We start from the raw sequence: 17,686 nt of genomic DNA, 5'->3' as shown, positions 1-17,686 counted from the left end.
CAAATATTGTTGAATATATTTAACATTTTTATACATGTTACAACACACATATAATAACAAACCTATATAGTATATAAAAAGACAAACGCCAAATTTTAGCATTTTGTATTTCTTTTCTCTGTGTGAATAAAATAACAGTTCTTAACGTAGTTGCTAATACTGTACTATATTTCTAAAAAAAAAAATTACGAAAACCCCTGACATCGTCACCATAACAATGATAAATTTGCAAAATAATTAAGGCACATTTTTTAATGCTACGAAGCACACTCTTAAGAGAAATGTTTTAAACTTATGTTGGGATGTAACTAATATCTTAAAAGCATTCTGAAACCGTTACTTTGAGGGAAACCTTAATATACCGAACACCATACCATCCTTTAATCGAGTACGATTTTCGCTTCTTAAGACCCATTTGTCTTCAAAATGCACTGTACTGTGTAAGTAATAAATCAGTCTTAAAATCAGTTAATTATTTTATCTTCCTATTTCGTATTCTAATTGAAATAAATATCAGATAAGCATGTGTTACTTGTATCACGACATCAAGGTATTATTTATCAGTAATTAATATTTCATTTTATTTTTTTGTTAACTAATGTGCATAGGGCAGTGCACTAGACATCACTACCTGTGTGTAGTGTTGCGTTACACTTTTTAACGCATTAGAGTTTACATAAAATGATAAATTCAAAATTTCGTTTAAAAGTATAAATATCAGCGATCAATTTAATTAATGTCCAGTATAACTCAGTCAGTAAAACATTCGGAAATATGTATAGGACCTGTTAACCTAAATATTTGTTAACAGTTAAACTGAACTAAGATGTGTTAGAGTGGTTTTTTCTCTGTCCGTATATTAGAGGTATGGAACATCAATAAATATAGTTTAAAAAACTAAAGAAACATGCTTTTAAAGATTATCAAACTAAAAAGTTAAAAATAATTTTAAAATTTAATTTATGACAATAGTATATAATCAATACTAGTATTGCTTATATACTATTGTCATAAATTAAATTTTAAAATTATTTTTAACTTTTTAGTTTGATAATCTTTAAAAGTATTGCTTATATACTATTGTCATAAATTAAATTTTAAAATTATTTTTAACTTTTTAGTTTGATAATCTTTAAAAGCATGTTTCTTTAGTTTTTTAAACTATATTTATTTTTAAGTTTTTAGTTTGATATTCTTTAAAAGCATGTTTTTTTAGTTTTTTAAACTATATTTATGTATAATTATCATAGGGAAATGAGTTACCGACACTACCTATTACCATCTGAGATAACTATTTGGAGTTGCAACGTCACAAAGAAATGGTAAAGTCTCTCCGAATCATTTACAGTTAGATGTATGGATATAATCCTAGAATTTACCAGAAAAAAAAAACATTTTTTTTTCCAGCGTGGCCGGGAGTAGAACTCACGATCGCTGAATACGAAAGCTGACGCCTCAGAAGTCGCGCGCCTTAGACCGCTCGGCTAACGAACGTGATGAAATTGGTGGGACATTTTACACTGATGAGTCACTCACTCTTAGTCGAAAGAGTTACAGACGGACAGACAAACAAACATACAGGTGAAGCTAATATAAAGCATGTAATAAAATACGCATCTGTCGCCCATTTACTTTAAATACAGAATTATAAACTACATATTGTGAAAACATTCTGCAGCAGTTTTTGCTGAAAGGAAAAACACGGATGAGAAGACAGACGAAATGTGTTTGGTAAGTGATTTTTCGTCAAATGAAATGGAACAGGACAGTGCTTATCAGAATGAAATTACAGAACTACTTTTGTGCAAGGAAATGTATTTTACAAAGACATTTCAAGAGAAATCACCTTTAAATGAAATAGATCTTGCTGACATGGAAGAAATAGACTTAGATTTAGAGGCCAGATCCCTTTCAAGTGACGAAATTTCTCTTGAAGGGCTGAAATATGTTTCTGGCTATATAGCTCATCGTTTCAGAAATAAATATCCTGACCTTGGCCCTACGGATTTCAATTCGGAGGACGATAGCTGGATACATGTACAATCAAAGGGTAACTTAAAATGTCCCACTAATGAATTTTTGGAATTAATAAAGATCGCTGAAATGTGTTTTGATAATGTTCATGGCAACAATTTGTGCAAAAAAGAGCGGATTTTTGAATCACTGACTAAAATTATTTGCGGAACTACTGAAAATAAATATCCAGAAAAAGTTTTATACTGTTTTGTCAGGACAAGAACGTATATGCGTATCAAGTATTTGAATATGAAATATTTTAACGAACAAGACCAAAAACGCAAAGAAAGAAATAAGATGAGGAAAACTACCCTCTTAGATTTTTCAGTGTGATATTGTCCACTTTCCTTCACCATAATATGTATGTTCATAATTTATTTACGATGTTTTTTAATTACTATATTTAAGAAAAGTATTTATTGTGAATATCGCAGCAATTATGTAGGGCTTAAGGTATTTATTGTATTCCAAATATTGAGTATGCCATTTTTATTGCCTTTATTAAAAATAATATATATGTTAACAATGTAACAAAATTGCGATATTTTTGTATTGCTATTGCAATTTCGTTTCTTGTAAACATTATTGTAGACTTTTTCATATTGAAATTAAATTTGCTATAGGGTTGTTTGTATTTTAATTTTACAGTTATAAGATTTTTTGTATGTTGTTTACTGTTTACAAACATTTGAAAAATATTTCCTTAACCATATTTCAATTTCCATGGCAATAGTCTTGTTAGCTTTTCGGGTAACTCTTCTACATGGATGATAAGATGGTGCGACATCTAAAACATATCACACCACCTTTACATAACTATAAAACTAAGAGGTGTTTTCTTTACATAATATTAAAGCACAATGTTTCCTTGTGGCGTAGGTGATTTAGAATTTCCATTTATCTAGAAAAATGGGCTTTCAGAATGTTTTTTAACACACAGTGTTTCGGAAGGTTTTTGAAGAAAAATATTGACTACCCGTTTTATTTTTTTGCAGCTGAATTCGGGCACGTGCATGAAATATAATTAATCCGTAGGAAGCGCAATGGTTTAAAGTATTGATGTTGAAGATTTGAAAAGATTTATTGAAATAGTGTGAAAGAACGAGTGAGTTGAGTGAGAAGATGTGCGCTCTCAGCCACATGTGCGCAGTTGCGAACAAATAAATAATCCATCCAGCCTCTCCATGGCGAAGTATGAGTGAAAGAGAAAACCTGCTAACCCCTTCCCCTCCTCCGGGCACGATAGAACCGTATCGGCTGTGTGTTAGAGGGAGAGGGAGATAAAACCTTCGAGGTTCTGTTAATTCCTCCTAGATGGCAGGCCGCAGAGCGACCAACAGCGACACCCTTCCGGTATGAAGGCCATCTCGCCACTGACGAGCTGGAACTAAGCTCCTGACCTCCCTACATAGTAACAGTCACCCACATAGGCATCTAGACTCTTTAATGATCATATGATACAAAATTCATTGCTTTCGGGCCTGTGACCGTTTTTTACCGTGCACCAATCGCCTTAATTTATTATTGATAGAGACTGCATATCATTCTTTTGGCGATACTGAACGATATCCTCTACTTGAGAAAAATTAGCAAGTAATTATTTCAACTTAATTATTTATTTTAAAATATAGTATAGGAAAGCATGTTAAAAAAAAAAAGCTACATTTAAGTATTTATCCGTGATAAACCACAAAGAGTAGCACCAACCTATGCCTAGCTACTATTTGTGTTATGTTATAAACTCAATGCTAACTAGAAGCACACTTTTAGATCTGTACATAATTAAATCTACAGATCATGGCAAATTTTTTTTTTTTATTTATAGTGAAGTCATACCAGCATTCTTAGCAACACGAGAGTCAAATTGGGACCGAAAATAAGTTTCGAGAATAAAATATTTATGTACTTTGGACAATAAACTTGAAAATTCCAGATGCAGTGAGGCCAATCATGATAACCTTAACTCAAATACGAAAAAGTTTAAAGTCACGGACAGCTATGAAATATCCAAGTACTGTGCAAAATAGGACAACAGTTACTTAGCAAATGTGAAGCTTATGATTAAGTATTAAGTGGTGTTGTCGCATCATATATTCCGAGACTATCGCAAATAACAAAATGCGATTGTTGTCACTGTAATAATAAAGACTGGATCTTTATATTAATCTTGACTAATTCATGCTGCATAATTTACACAAATTACAAGACTTCGGTCGAAAAATATATAAAAAAATAGCCACATTTTTTGCTCACTGCAGTTCTAGAGGAAAATGAAAAAGAGTTCTTCACCCATTGTGAGAATGAAGGAATTGGAATCTAGTTACCAAATTCAGTGGGTAGACAATGGTGTATCACATCACCAGTGTGATGTGGATACTTGTGAGTTAGGTGATGCTTGTGTTTCAAAGGTGCCACAGAAGAGACCCACCATCAGCAGGGTGAGACCGTGCTACAAGGCAAGCGACTGCGGGTCACATCACCAGTGTGAATTGGATACTTGTTAGTTGGGAGATGCTTGTGTTTCAATGGCAGGAGTTGGCCTGACCCTGTGGGGAAGGTGATTTTCGTTGTGGTGTTGGAGCTTTTGCTGGCTTTAGTATCCGAGATATTATCCAATAGGTGTACGGAATGTGTTCAAGGATGCGAATACATGACCTCTCTGCACCACATGGCAATCCTCTGCCTTCATGTGGGCTTCATTGTTGGGGGCTAATGGTGGTAACTAATCTGGGATGGGTAGCCTGAGCGTCTGGTCATAGCTTCACCTTAACGTAAGAGGACCATGCCGGGTGTAACTCAGCCGCATGGAATCCTCAATTGCACATATGGGACCAGAAACAACAGCAGATGCATTTGAAACCTTTCTGGAGGTTTCGACTGCCAAGCCCCGGTGCCTTGGTCCCAAGGGCCCTTATAGTGAATGAGATTCAGGCCTATGGAAATGGTAAGGACCGAGAATGGTGCCGGCATGTTCGGGGGCACCAGGGCCTAACAAAGAGATGTAAACTGCTTGACTAGGTTCCCCTTAGTTCAGGGTCGGGGCAGAGGGTGGGAGAAGGTGTACCAAGATAACCCCGAGGCCCTCCAGCCCACGCACGACCTAAGCATCATGTCTAGCCAGGGGTTCCACAGTCGCCGCCGGAGGGATCCAGGCACTTCCGGGCCTTAATCGGCTGTAAACCTGTCGAGCCGAAGTACGACAGGTCGGAGGATAGTCCGAGGAGACGAGGTCATCCAGTGGAGTGACTCTGAAGAGTGGCAGTCGGTCAGATTTTGGGTGAACAGTCTTATGCCGTACAGACAATTAAAGAGTGAAAGGTACCCAATTGAGGTTTCCTCTAGGCCCTGGATTCTGATTGGAAAGGACTCGTACTTGCTCCGATCGCTTGGAGCAGGCTCCAAGGATTCCCTAGCCCGATGCGGAGTCGACGTGGTGAGCTACGACACAGCTCCGGTACTAGCCTGGATAGATAGCAGAGGTTTAGATAGGCCTCCACCGGACCACCGGTTCACTAAGTGTTTTGAGGGGACCCAGTGTTATGTGTGAGATCGGGGTAAGCGCCGGCAGTGCTGATAAGGCCTAAGGGCTAAGGACACTGGTTACCTAAGTGAGGCAGGGGATAAGGTGGTAAATATGCTGGGATGGATGGCCCTAGCCTCTGATCATAACTGAAACTCTAACACATTCCCAATCATAGGGGGGAGTAATCCCTTGATAGTTCTGTCTTAATTCACTTGCTCTGGAAATTTAAAACTGATGTGAAAGCCCACTCCCAATCTACCCTAAAGGGCGCATATTTTGGAGGAGTATTGGGGGATTCCGACCTTCGAGTTGGAAAACAGTTTCAAAGCTGCTACGAAAGAGAGCCATTATCAGTGGGGAGAGGCCATGCTACAAGGTGGACGACTGTGGGTGGGTCTCTTCACCAGTGTGATGTGGATACTTGTGAGTTAGGGGATGCTTGTGATTCAGAGGTACCACGGGAGAGACCCACCATCAGCGGGGTGAGGCCGCGCTACAAGGCTGGTGACTGGGTTCGCATCAACTGTACGTCGCCCTGGTCCAAGCCAGCAGCGCGCCTCGCCTGGTTCATCAACGGCGAGCAGGTGAGCTACGGCAGCTTCATAATATAGCCACGCTAAAGGATATGTTGCACCCACGTTGGGCGCCAGAACTGACGTACCAACGGGTGTGTGAAGCTAAAAAAAAATATTTATTATGTTTCTTTAACAAATTTTCACAACCGTCGAGTTCCGTCAGTTTAAAAAAAATGAATTAGATGTTCTTGGTTCAAACAGCTAAAATTATCAAGGTAAATCAATGTAACTAGTTTATGTGTCGTAAATAAAAGTAAATTGCGTCTGTAACTAAAGTAGGTGTATTTTAGACCTAATGTGAGTGCGGCAGAGCCGTTGCGGGTACAATTATTATTATACATACATTGATCACATTTTTATCCTACTAGACTATTAACTTATTCTAGAATGCTTGGAATTCTTTGTGTATGTATGTAACAAGTTTATCCAATTCAAAACAAAACAAAAAAAACTCATTCAAAGTTAGTGTAGTGTAAATATATCAACAATTTGTTTTATATCATGTAAACGATTCAATAATTCTATATGTTTCTGTTGAAAGTTAAGTTGTGGTAAGTTCAAATTAAGTAAAAATTATGTATTAAGCCAGGATTGAAAGCACTCGGTGAGCGTGGACCACTGAGTGTTGGTGAAACATTACTACATCAGAGACTAACGTTTATATCCAATTTAATGCCCTGAAAGAATTCCAAACAGATATTTACTATTCAATAGTCTTGGGATCCCGAGAGTTAATTTAAATTAATTAGTTTAGTTATTCTAATAATTATAGAACAAGAGATTCAGATTTGGATTTAAATTATGACGCTGGTAAATCTTTCAGGCGGAAATCAATGTTTTTATAAAAAAAATAATGTTCGTGAAATTCAACAAACGGGAAACGTTCCAAATCGACGACTGGACGGGGACTGGAAAAAAAACCGACCTCAGTGACAGTTATAGCCTCTACAGACGTATTGACTTCCTCGATGACCAGGACTCTGCGACGATCCGCGTGTAGCTGGCTCGGTCGGTTCGCAGATGCACGACCTGTGCAGATCACCGACCGTTTCCCCTTCACTGCTTTGAACTCCCTCCACGAGACCTACTGCCAAGTATGGGCCCGCCCCATTGTCCTCATTGGCTAGCTCCACCGGGACCCTTGAAGGTGACAGGCCCGAGCGCTGGAGGCTCAGGCGAGCTGGGTATCAGGCGCTCATAACTTTGCGAGAGGTGAACGCAGCTTTCTGTGCCACTACCAGCATGTTAATATATTTTAAATAAAAAACTATTAACGTCACTGATTGTTTATGTTTATCAATATTTCGTGAAATTTTGTTAGTAACAGAGCTTTTGAAGTTTAATTTTTACTAAATGGCCTTAGGTACACATTTTTTTCAGTTGTCTTTTTCTGTTTAATAGATATCTAAATTGGATGAAAAATTTAATTTGTTTAGAGTCAGTATCAAAGCATTAAAAATACATACATTACTTTAAATCTGGTCAAGACATTGTAACTATATTTTATTTTCTATTAGTTACAATATTTACTATCTAACTTTTAAAAATTGGCACGATGTATAATAGTCTCGATATTTAATGCGCACTTTGTACCAAACGTTGGTGTTCTTGCAGTTTGAAATTCTATATTTGCTTACGTGCTTGCCTTTTTTTCCTGGAAATACATTTTGTACGTACACTGACTATTTGCGCCGTAACTATTGCTGAAAACCAACGCGTTATTATGCTAATAGTTTATACAGTTTTATATATGAACTTAAAAAATTCAAGTTATTTATCCCTTATAGTTTAATTTCGTCATAAGTTATTAGAGAGCAGTTAAGATTTTTTTATATTTTGTAACTCATTGTAACCCTTCTTCCTCCTTAATTGGAAGAGGGGTTGCGTCCCCGACTCACTCTGGGCGCGAAGGGAAAAAATAAATATTAAAACCAGGCATAAAAAGCTAAACAATATAAATTCCCCACACCACTGCCCAGGGGTCAGGCCAAAAAATTTAAAGGATATAATAGCAGAGTAACCATTAAACAAACAAGAGGCAAGACTTTGGACGTATGTTATTAAAAAATAGAAATTTGCAAAAATAATTTTTACTATACATAACCATACAAGCTTAGTTACAAAAGCTGACGTTAATAATGGCAGCATCTTATCCCCATTTGCGATACTAACAATAACCTTTAAAAAATCGTAAAAATATAAATACTGATAACAACAAGTATAAAAATATATAAGGGCGTGAGGCGTGGCCACTATAAAATATCAAAATTTACTGACTGCCCTAATACCAAAAATCAAACAAGACAATCAATACAAATATATAAAAAATCTACAAAAATAATACTGAAGTACAAACAAATTATTTAAATAAAGTTCTTAAACTCTCAATCAACGGTTTAGTCTTTCTTCAGATGTTCGTTGCTAAAGACTTGCCAAAAAAACAAAGTTAATATCCTAGGCGTGCGCTGGCTTCCTGACCTTCCTCACCAACTCCAGAGTCTAATGCCACGCCAGGCCATAGGTACGAATTCACAAAGGCGTGAACGATGACCAAAAAAAAATTATCTTATTTTTTTTTTAAGGGAAATGTAGCAAAAACTCTTCACGTAACATAACTATGTTACCACCGAAGTTTTTATCATATACTTCAAACAAAGTCTTACTTCTTTATTAACTTGCCAATGATTTCATAAAAACGTAGAATGGCCGCACCAACCAACATCAGGCTGCGCCTGTAGTCCAATACCGATCGCATACATTTAATAATACTGCACAAGCTGATATATTAGCTAAATGCAACTTTAAGTATGCAAATTCCGAAGACAAAGTCTCAAAAACAAATTGCAAAATGTTCGTTTCTTCCAAACTTATACTTTTATTACAACTACAGGCAAACGGGCGACCTTTTAAAAAAATCCCACACTGGAACACGTGTGAAACAAATGGGCCTCTTCACCAAACAGGCTAATAAAAGTTCCGTCCAAATAAAATTTAGTATGGGAAAATACACAGTTCACTAGGTTTGCCAAAAACCAGTGCAGCACCACGAGGGTAAAAATCAAAATCGCGGCCTCTCTTTACCTTGATTTCTTCTGTACCACAGGGCAATCCATTTGCCCTGTCACCCATCGTGGAGCCTCCACCCCAATACTCTTCGTCGCCCGTTGCCGTCCGGCATACCAGTCCGCGCCGTCACATGGCTCTGTCCTCGACGGTCGCTCGGCACAAACTCCCCGCGGCCCCAGCTGAATTTTTCTTCCCGGCAAGCCGAATGTCTGACGTCATCAGCCAACCGCCGGGCGCTCACCAAGTGGTATTTACGTGAAACACAATCGATATTCTTAAACTCATAATCGATAGCTACCAAACTGCGTATAACTAATTAACCGAAACAAATATAATTAAAAAAATTTACAGATAAATTAACATTAATTAAAAAAGGCGTAAAAATACGTGAAATAAAAAACCATATAAAACTAGAGACCAGCAACAAAAATAAATTACAAGTAAAAATGTGGCCCTGCCGGCCACATCATGTAAATAATTATTCTACTTGTACTTACTCTTTTTAATAATGAATACAATCAAACATTATATCCAAATATATGTGTGTGGATATATATATATATATATATATATATATATATATATATATATATATATATATATATATATATATATATATCTTGTATCACCAAAAAATCCTTTAATATGACTATTTTGCTTATACATTGAATTACCTACATAAATGTTAGGATACTGGTCTGTGGTTTAACATTCCGCTAAGGAAAGTTCTTCAAAGGTTTGAAAAAATATATAAAATAAGAAAAACGTTTTAATATTTTTATAAAATTTGTCAAAGTTATCAGGTTCGAATTTTATATTATGTATCATTTCACTGTTACACACATTATTGCTTAAAGATTTAGATATGTGGTTCCATTTTAAATGTTTTCTCTCTTTGCTTAACTATTAACAAATGATCAAGTTAACAGTATAAATGTCTCAAAACACAAATGTAGCAGTATACACAACACTCGTCAGAACTGAAATTATTGAGCTGCTGTAGTGGTCACAGCAACTAAGTATATTTGTGTCAAAATATATATGTTCAAACTAAAAAATTACCGTCGCGAATAATTAATTTATAAAGGAGAAACTTAAGGCAGGTTGTTTATTTTAATTAAATATTTTACTCAAGTGAATATACCTATGCGTCTTTTTATGGTATGAGTTTCACTTTAAGGTAAATTTAAAAGGAAATACCGCCTATTGTAGCCGTATCCATGGCAAATTTTATATATTTTCTCGTTTCATGGTCCATAGACACCAAATCGATTGTCAATTTAAACTTTAGTATATATACATATATAGTACAAAATTATAGTTCCTCCCTCGTATACACAACATTGAATACGTACGAATTATGTATCAATCTTATAATTATTATCTAAATACTTTTATTTGAAACAGTTTTTTATGCGACGAGCCATTATTGCAGGGGTTAGAAAAATTTTTAAATAATTATGGTTTGGATATAAAAACACTCATAATTTCGTACCATGTACAATATTGAATACTTTTTTATAACCTTAAATTACTATACAATAACATGTTTTATTAAAAATATATATACGACCAACTATTACTGCCAGGGTTGGCATAAACAAGCGTCGGAGGACGAAAAAATTAAAGTTCCCTTCCTACGCACAACATCGAATCCGTACGAATTTTTTATTAATCTTACAATGTTTGCCCAAAACTTTTGACTGAAACTAATTTTGATTATATAAACTGTTGCTGCAAGGGGTTGAAAAAAGAGAGGTTAAATTACAACTAAAATCGTAACTCCCTTAATAGGTTCACAATCAAATCCGTTCAAATTGTGAGTTCATTTTATAATTTTTATTCAAAACTTCATCTAAAAATATTTTTGATAATACGAGTCATTGTTGCAGAGGGCTGAAAAAATAAAGGGGCGAATTAAAAATTTTAGTCGTATTTATTTTTGACTATCTGACTGTTACCTCAAATCTTTGTCAAAAGAAAATTTTCATGCAACCACGTATTTGTGCGAATGATGAAAAAAAAACTGTTTGAAGGTTTTAACCAATTGCATAACTACCAGTAGGCATAATAATAAATTAGTTTATACATTCAATGCTGGATGCATTCAGTTGAGAAAAAGAACATTTAATATATTTTCACTGCTTGGAGTATGAGAAAATATTTAATCGATTTATTATTTTTAAATATTGGTGAACATATAATTCATATAATAGGTACATTAAAATTTGTAATTGTTCCAGGAATTTGTAAAAGATTCCAGAACATTTCCAAAATAAATAATTCCTTAGAAATCTACTCACGCCTGTAGGAGGTGCCGAAAGGAATTTTTTTTTCATTTTGTCATGTTTTTATAATAATGTTGAGGTGATATATCATTGCCAATAAAGCCAAGTGACGCGGTATTAAAAATCTGGGTTAGAATTCCGAACCAGTCATACCGATTCATGTTTTCCATGGTTTCTGTAAATTACTTTAGGTATAAAAAGAGGTAGATTTTACTTGCAAGCCATGGCCAATACCTTCTGCAATATACCTGATTAGTATTAATGTGTGTTTCTGTCTCTAACGATCTCATGTTGACTAAACATTACCCACCCCGGTAAAAATGAAATAGTTGTACTGTTTACAAGATGTGTATAGAATTTGAAGTTCAAAAAGATTGGTTTGTAATAAATGTTCGTTAAACTTCAATCGTTATGCTACTTTATTTTTCTCAGATAAATCGTATTGGCACATAAAAAAAAAGTGTTTTGTCAAGAGGTTCAAAAAGTGTGGATAACAGATCGGATAGCCCAGTTAATTAAATACAAATTGGTGTAAGGAATGGTTACGATGGTTTTGATTTTGCCAATTTTGTGCTTTGTAAATAACAGTAAAGAATATATTAGTATAATAAAACGCATAACAAAAATTTGTTATGATTGCGGTAGAAGGGTATACTGTAAAAGTAAAAAGAGTACTATTGAAAACCATGTAATTTTTTAATATAAATGTTTCAATTATCAAATTTACATTACTAAAGATAAACAACAATTTTGTTTGACAACTTAATGAAATTTTGACTATAATTTATTGTACCAAATGTTAGTTTTCTTGCGTTTTTAAATTCTATATTCGCTTACGTGCTTGCTTTTTTCCTGGAAATAGGCTAAGTTTTGTAGGTACACTGACACTAATTGCGCCGTAACTATTGCTGATAACTAACCAGTAATTGGTAAAAAGAAAACGAATCTATAACAAACTAAATAAACATCATTAAAATAATTTGTTTTTAAAAGAAATTATACTTTCATCACATAAAAAACTTCGTATTTTGAACAATCCAGTTTTCAAATTTCAGAAAATGTATGTAAACGAATAAATTTTAAAACACACAAAATAGGTTTTATTGATTACTATTTACAATTCCTTTTTCCTAGCATATTACTTGCCTTTATACTCTCATTAAATGATTTGATATTTCAATGTTTTTTGTTTACAACTTAAATACTCGGGGCGAACGTTCTGATATAGCTTAAGTCATTGTTACACATAAGTATTTTTATCTGTAGTTACATTGCGCAGCCTTATGGATAAGAAAAGAAAAATATTAAAATAAATACATCAGAGTTTGATTGATGAATGAACAAATAAATAAAAAAAATAATCTCGCTCGATCGAATCCTCTAAAACACAAAATATAGAGACGAAGTATCCGGCGTTCATAATGCCATGGGAGGTAGGTTGACAGCAAGATGTCCGCGACCCTTGGGGGGTGGGGGCTGGACGCTCCATCGTGAAAGAGTCTTTTCAAAGACAGGGGGGCTAGAAAAGAAAGCGAAAGCTTCGAGCTAAATAGAGGGCTGAGGCCAGATTTGTATTAGGTTTACGTAACGTTATTAAAAGTGAGGAAATGTAGGAAATGAATTTGAATGGCTGAATAAATGACTATATGAAATTAGAGTCAACTTATACCAACCTTCCTATTTACGTATTTATAATGATTTGGCAATTATTAATAGCTACAGATACAAAATAAAAATCAAATCATATAAAGCATTACATTTAAAATTTTATAAAGACATGAAATTTCAGAATAACTGGAGATAAGAAGTTCAAGTCAAATGATATGCTATCAAGCACCACACATTTTTATTTTTATGTTACATTTTTGAGACTTCCTATCATTTTTGAATCCAATTATAATTAAATTTTATTTCTTTTTAATTTTAGTTTTTATTGCTACAAAAGCATGTTTATTTTTTTTAAATATTAATTTATTTATTCTTGTTATAATTATGCGTACCGGCCGCGTTATATTTATAAGCTGTTCTCAGCTAAAAACTGGAAAGCGAAACAATTGCATAAATATAAATAAGAACAGCAATTTTATATACAGTGTATACATTGAAGAAACTCATGAAGAAAGTGTTCAATTTGTTCGTCTGGAGTCTGTGTTTAAAATTCACTTACACCGTATGATCACAAGCCTATCTAAAATTTTGGTGACAGTTTAATTAATTTTTTACCAAGAAAATAAACAGTCAATAGTAGTGTGTAATAGCCGGTCCGGCGCCAGGCGTCTGGCGGTGGTATCTGTGCCGGGTCAATGACCGATTGCTCTGACGTCACGGCGGCCATCTTGGATGACCATGACCTTGATTTTGACCTTGACCTTGACCTTTGACCTTCAAAATTTGCCCAAATTTTGCCCAAAATTTCAATTGTTTTTAAAAATCCCGCCAAAAAATCTCAAAAAATTTTATAACTCAAAAATAAGGATTTCGAAAAACCTCAAAAGTCGTTTTGCCTTAGAAAAAATTCAAAATCCTAAAAACGACTTAAAAATCCTTGTCTACAGCCTCCGATAAACCATTTCTAGGAATAACGATACCATGACCGCCATCTTGGATTATGATGTCACCGTTGCAAATACCGTTTCGGCCACCATCTTTAAAATCTTTATTTATGATCCAATTTTAATGAAAAATATTTAAAAATTTAAAAAAATTCAATTAATAAAAAAGTTTAAAAAACATTCATTTACGGCATTGAGCTCGGAGTCCTCGGTTCTAACCCGATGAGTGCAAAAAAAATATGGCGACCGATCCTTCCCTTACAGTGGCTACAGGCAGACTGACTCGCACCACTTTTTTCATAGCATATATATCATCAGGTAGTATGACATCATGTCCCCGATCTTGAAAATCCGTAATTTTTATTTTAGAAAAGCGGGAACAATTTTAAAAATCATTACAAAAATTAATAAATCGAATTAAATAATAAAAATCTTTAAAACCACCGTTGCACTTTTCGTTACGGCCGCCATCTTGAAAATCTGCAATTTCAATGCTAAAAATTCAAAAAAAATTCCAAAATTCATCAAAAAATTCACTCATTAAGGAAATGATTCATTCCTGTCCTTGGTTCAATCTCTGGGCGATACAAAACAACTTTAATTAAAAAAATACCACAAAAGTGACAGGTTTGGTAAGATAAAAACACCACAAGTTCTTTTAAAAAACAAAAATTTTTATTACATAAATTGTACACTACTACAAGTACAAAAAAAACACAGACACATTTCTAAAGTCTTGTGGATTTCTCGATTCAAACAGTCTTCTTATTTTACGGACTAAGTCCTTTACATGTCCTTAAATGTCTATTCAGTTTATCAGGTCGACATATTGGTACACCACAATTTTCACACAAAGACGAATTATCGATTTCATTAAAAGGACAGTGATATATTTCATGTCATTTAGCACTTTCAATATTTGCTAATGTTTTGTTACAAAATATACAGCTTGATTCTGATGAATGTACAGCCAGTCTATCACAATTCCTAAGGTGTCGTTGTAATCTTCCATAGTGCATAAACTTGCTTAAACACCTGTTGCACTGATATTTAATGCGTTCAGAGTTATTATTACAATTGTGTATTACATAATCCTGTAATTTCAAGTTTTTGATCTTCTCACAGTACATAAAGTTGGGTGATGGAACACCGTTGGATGTCCCTTCCTTCATCAATGTCACTGGAACTGTTGACAACCATTGTAACACTGCTGATATGTTAACTTCTGAAGCCTTTGAGGTCTGCTCTGCGGAAGATGTTGCTCGCGTCGAAATCTCCTGCTGTGCTGAGAGAGTAGGTGTAGCTGTAGACGACGTTGTCATCAGGCTCTGTACTGATGATGGTAGACCTTCGATCAAGGTCGGTGTTGATAGTGGTAATGATGCCATCGAGTTCTCAAGAATAGCTAGATACTGGTATATTACGTTAGTCAAGTCTGACTATCCGATCCATTCATCACCGTAGCCAGAGACGGACTGAAGTTCATATCACCAGGGTCTCACTTATATATTCTCATTAGCTGGTACAACCTATGAGTCAAAACAATAACCATGTTCATTATACTTGCACTTAACTTTCTCGGAGCATTTTTTATAATGACGATGTAAGCTATCAAGACGTGAAATTAGTTTATTAACTTATTGCACTGAAATTGCATTCTTTTAACATTATTAGAACAACTGCTTCTTTCATGTCTGCGAGCATTTGAGGTGATAGTCAATGATGCGTCACAGTATTTGCACTGACACAATGTACGCTCTTCATTAATTGAAGTATTCAATGCTGATGATGAAACTAAAGCTGATGGTGGAACAGCACATATCGAAGTCTCCTCCAGTGTTGACATCGACGTTGCCAACGGGATCTGCTCCACCACCGTCGTCGCTGACGTCATGGTTCCCGTAGTCGATGGTACAACCTCCATCGTTAAAGTCGGTAAAGATGCAATCGAGTTCGCAAGAACAGCTAATTGACACGACTTATGCACCAGATTAAACAAACTAGGTGATCCTTACACCGTCGACGTCAGTAACAAACTGAGAGTCCTACTGTCTAGGACTCGCTTATATACATGCACTGGATGGAATAATATGCTAGTCAAATCAAGAACAATTTACTATAATACTAGAGTCAAAACATCATTAAAAATAGAAGCACCATCAACAAAAAAGCAGCACATTTGGAAGCACCATCAACAAAAAGGCAGCAAATTTGGAAGCACAATCAAAAAAGGCAGCACATTTTGGAAGCACCATCATCAAAAAGATACCATATTTGGAAGCACAATCAAAAAAGGCAGCACATTTGGAAGCACCATAAAAAAGGCAGCACATTTGGAAGCACAATTAAAAAGGCAGCACATTTGGAAGCACAATTAAAAAGGAAGCACATTTTTAACACACCATCAATAAAAAGGAAGCACATTCTACAAAACGAAAGCTCATTTAACGAAAAGGAGGTAAATTCTCACTTGCATTCAACTCGGTAGGATGCGATCGTCAGTGTTAAGTTAGGATATAATGTCTCCATCAATCTATGAATCCATCAGTTTGTAGTTCCGTAAGTCATTGGCTCCAATATTCATTGGCTCCAATATTCATTGGCTCCATCAGTCATTGACTCCAACAGTCTTTTGACTCCAAAAGTCATTGGCTCCTACAGTCATTGGCTCCAACTGCCTTTTGTTTCAACAGCTCCAATGATATTTGGCTAGAATGCTACGAGTCTAAGAGACTATGATGCCACAAGGCTACGAGTCTAAAAGGATCTAGCTGGTTACGAGTTAGACATAGCTGCGAGACTGCATGGCTAAAAGACCACGTGGCTACGAAACTACGTGTCTATGAAGCTACAAGGATACAAGTCTACTCGGCTCCAAATGTCTACAAGGCGACAAGGCTACAAGACCACTTGGATACAAAGCTTCAATTCTACGAGTCTACAAGACTCCAAAAACTACCTTCGAGTGTATAAAGCTCCAACTATTCCAGCAGCATTATATTATAAAATTACATGACTACGCGACTACGAACCATGAGGTTACGAGGCTATGTGACTATGAATCTTCAAGTTTACGAGACTGCAAGGCTACAGAGCTACGAAGCTTCTAGAACACAAGTTTACGTGACTTCGAGGATACAAGATTACAAGTCTTCATGAGTACTTGACTACGAAGCTACACGTCTACAAGGCTCCAATTGCCGCATCTGTCTTTGACAGAATTTTCTCTTTTGCTCCAACTGCTCCATCAGCAATATGTTATAAGATTACAAGGCTACTTGCTTACGTAGCTTCAAGTCTACGAGGCTCCAATGCATCATGACTACAAGACTACGAGCCATGATGTTACAAGACTATGCGATTGCGAGTCTTCAAGGTTACATGATCGCGAGGTTATAGGACTACAAATCTTCCAGAACACATGGTTACGAGACTGCATGGCTAAAAGGTCGCATGGCTACGAAACTACATGACTAACTACTACAATAGCACCATTCAGTGGTGAGAGTTAATTTATCTCATGCAAAATAACCTGTTTTAAGTAGTGTCGATTATTGTCAACAGATGACACCACATGTTGCTTACAGGTAAATATTATTTATTTCTTTTATGTGGGATGCGGGATGCTCACCTAACGATCGCAATAGAAGGATGGCTTCGCTAGAC

General features: G+C 35.4%; 1 protein-coding gene across 1 annotated transcript in view; it reads left to right on the top strand.

Moving 5' to 3' along the window:
• LOC134541349 (uncharacterized) overlaps positions 1-17,686 on the top strand; it is a 368,043-nt gene that overhangs the window by 272,524 nt on the left and 77,833 nt on the right. The window contains exon 8 of the mRNA XM_063384771.1: positions 5,990-6,123. Coding sequence (XP_063240841.1) covers positions 5,990-6,123 — 134 coding nt within the window. The remainder of the gene's footprint in view (positions 1-5,989; positions 6,124-17,686) is intronic.

Source organism: Bacillus rossius, chromosome 18, assembly GCF_032445375.1.
Source record: "Bacillus rossius redtenbacheri isolate Brsri chromosome 18, Brsri_v3, whole genome shotgun sequence".
In the NCBI taxonomy this organism is placed as follows: domain Eukaryota; kingdom Metazoa; phylum Arthropoda; class Insecta; order Phasmatodea; family Bacillidae; genus Bacillus; species Bacillus rossius.
Note: the sequence above shows the minus strand (reverse complement) of the source record. Positions and strands in the feature narration are given on the sequence as shown.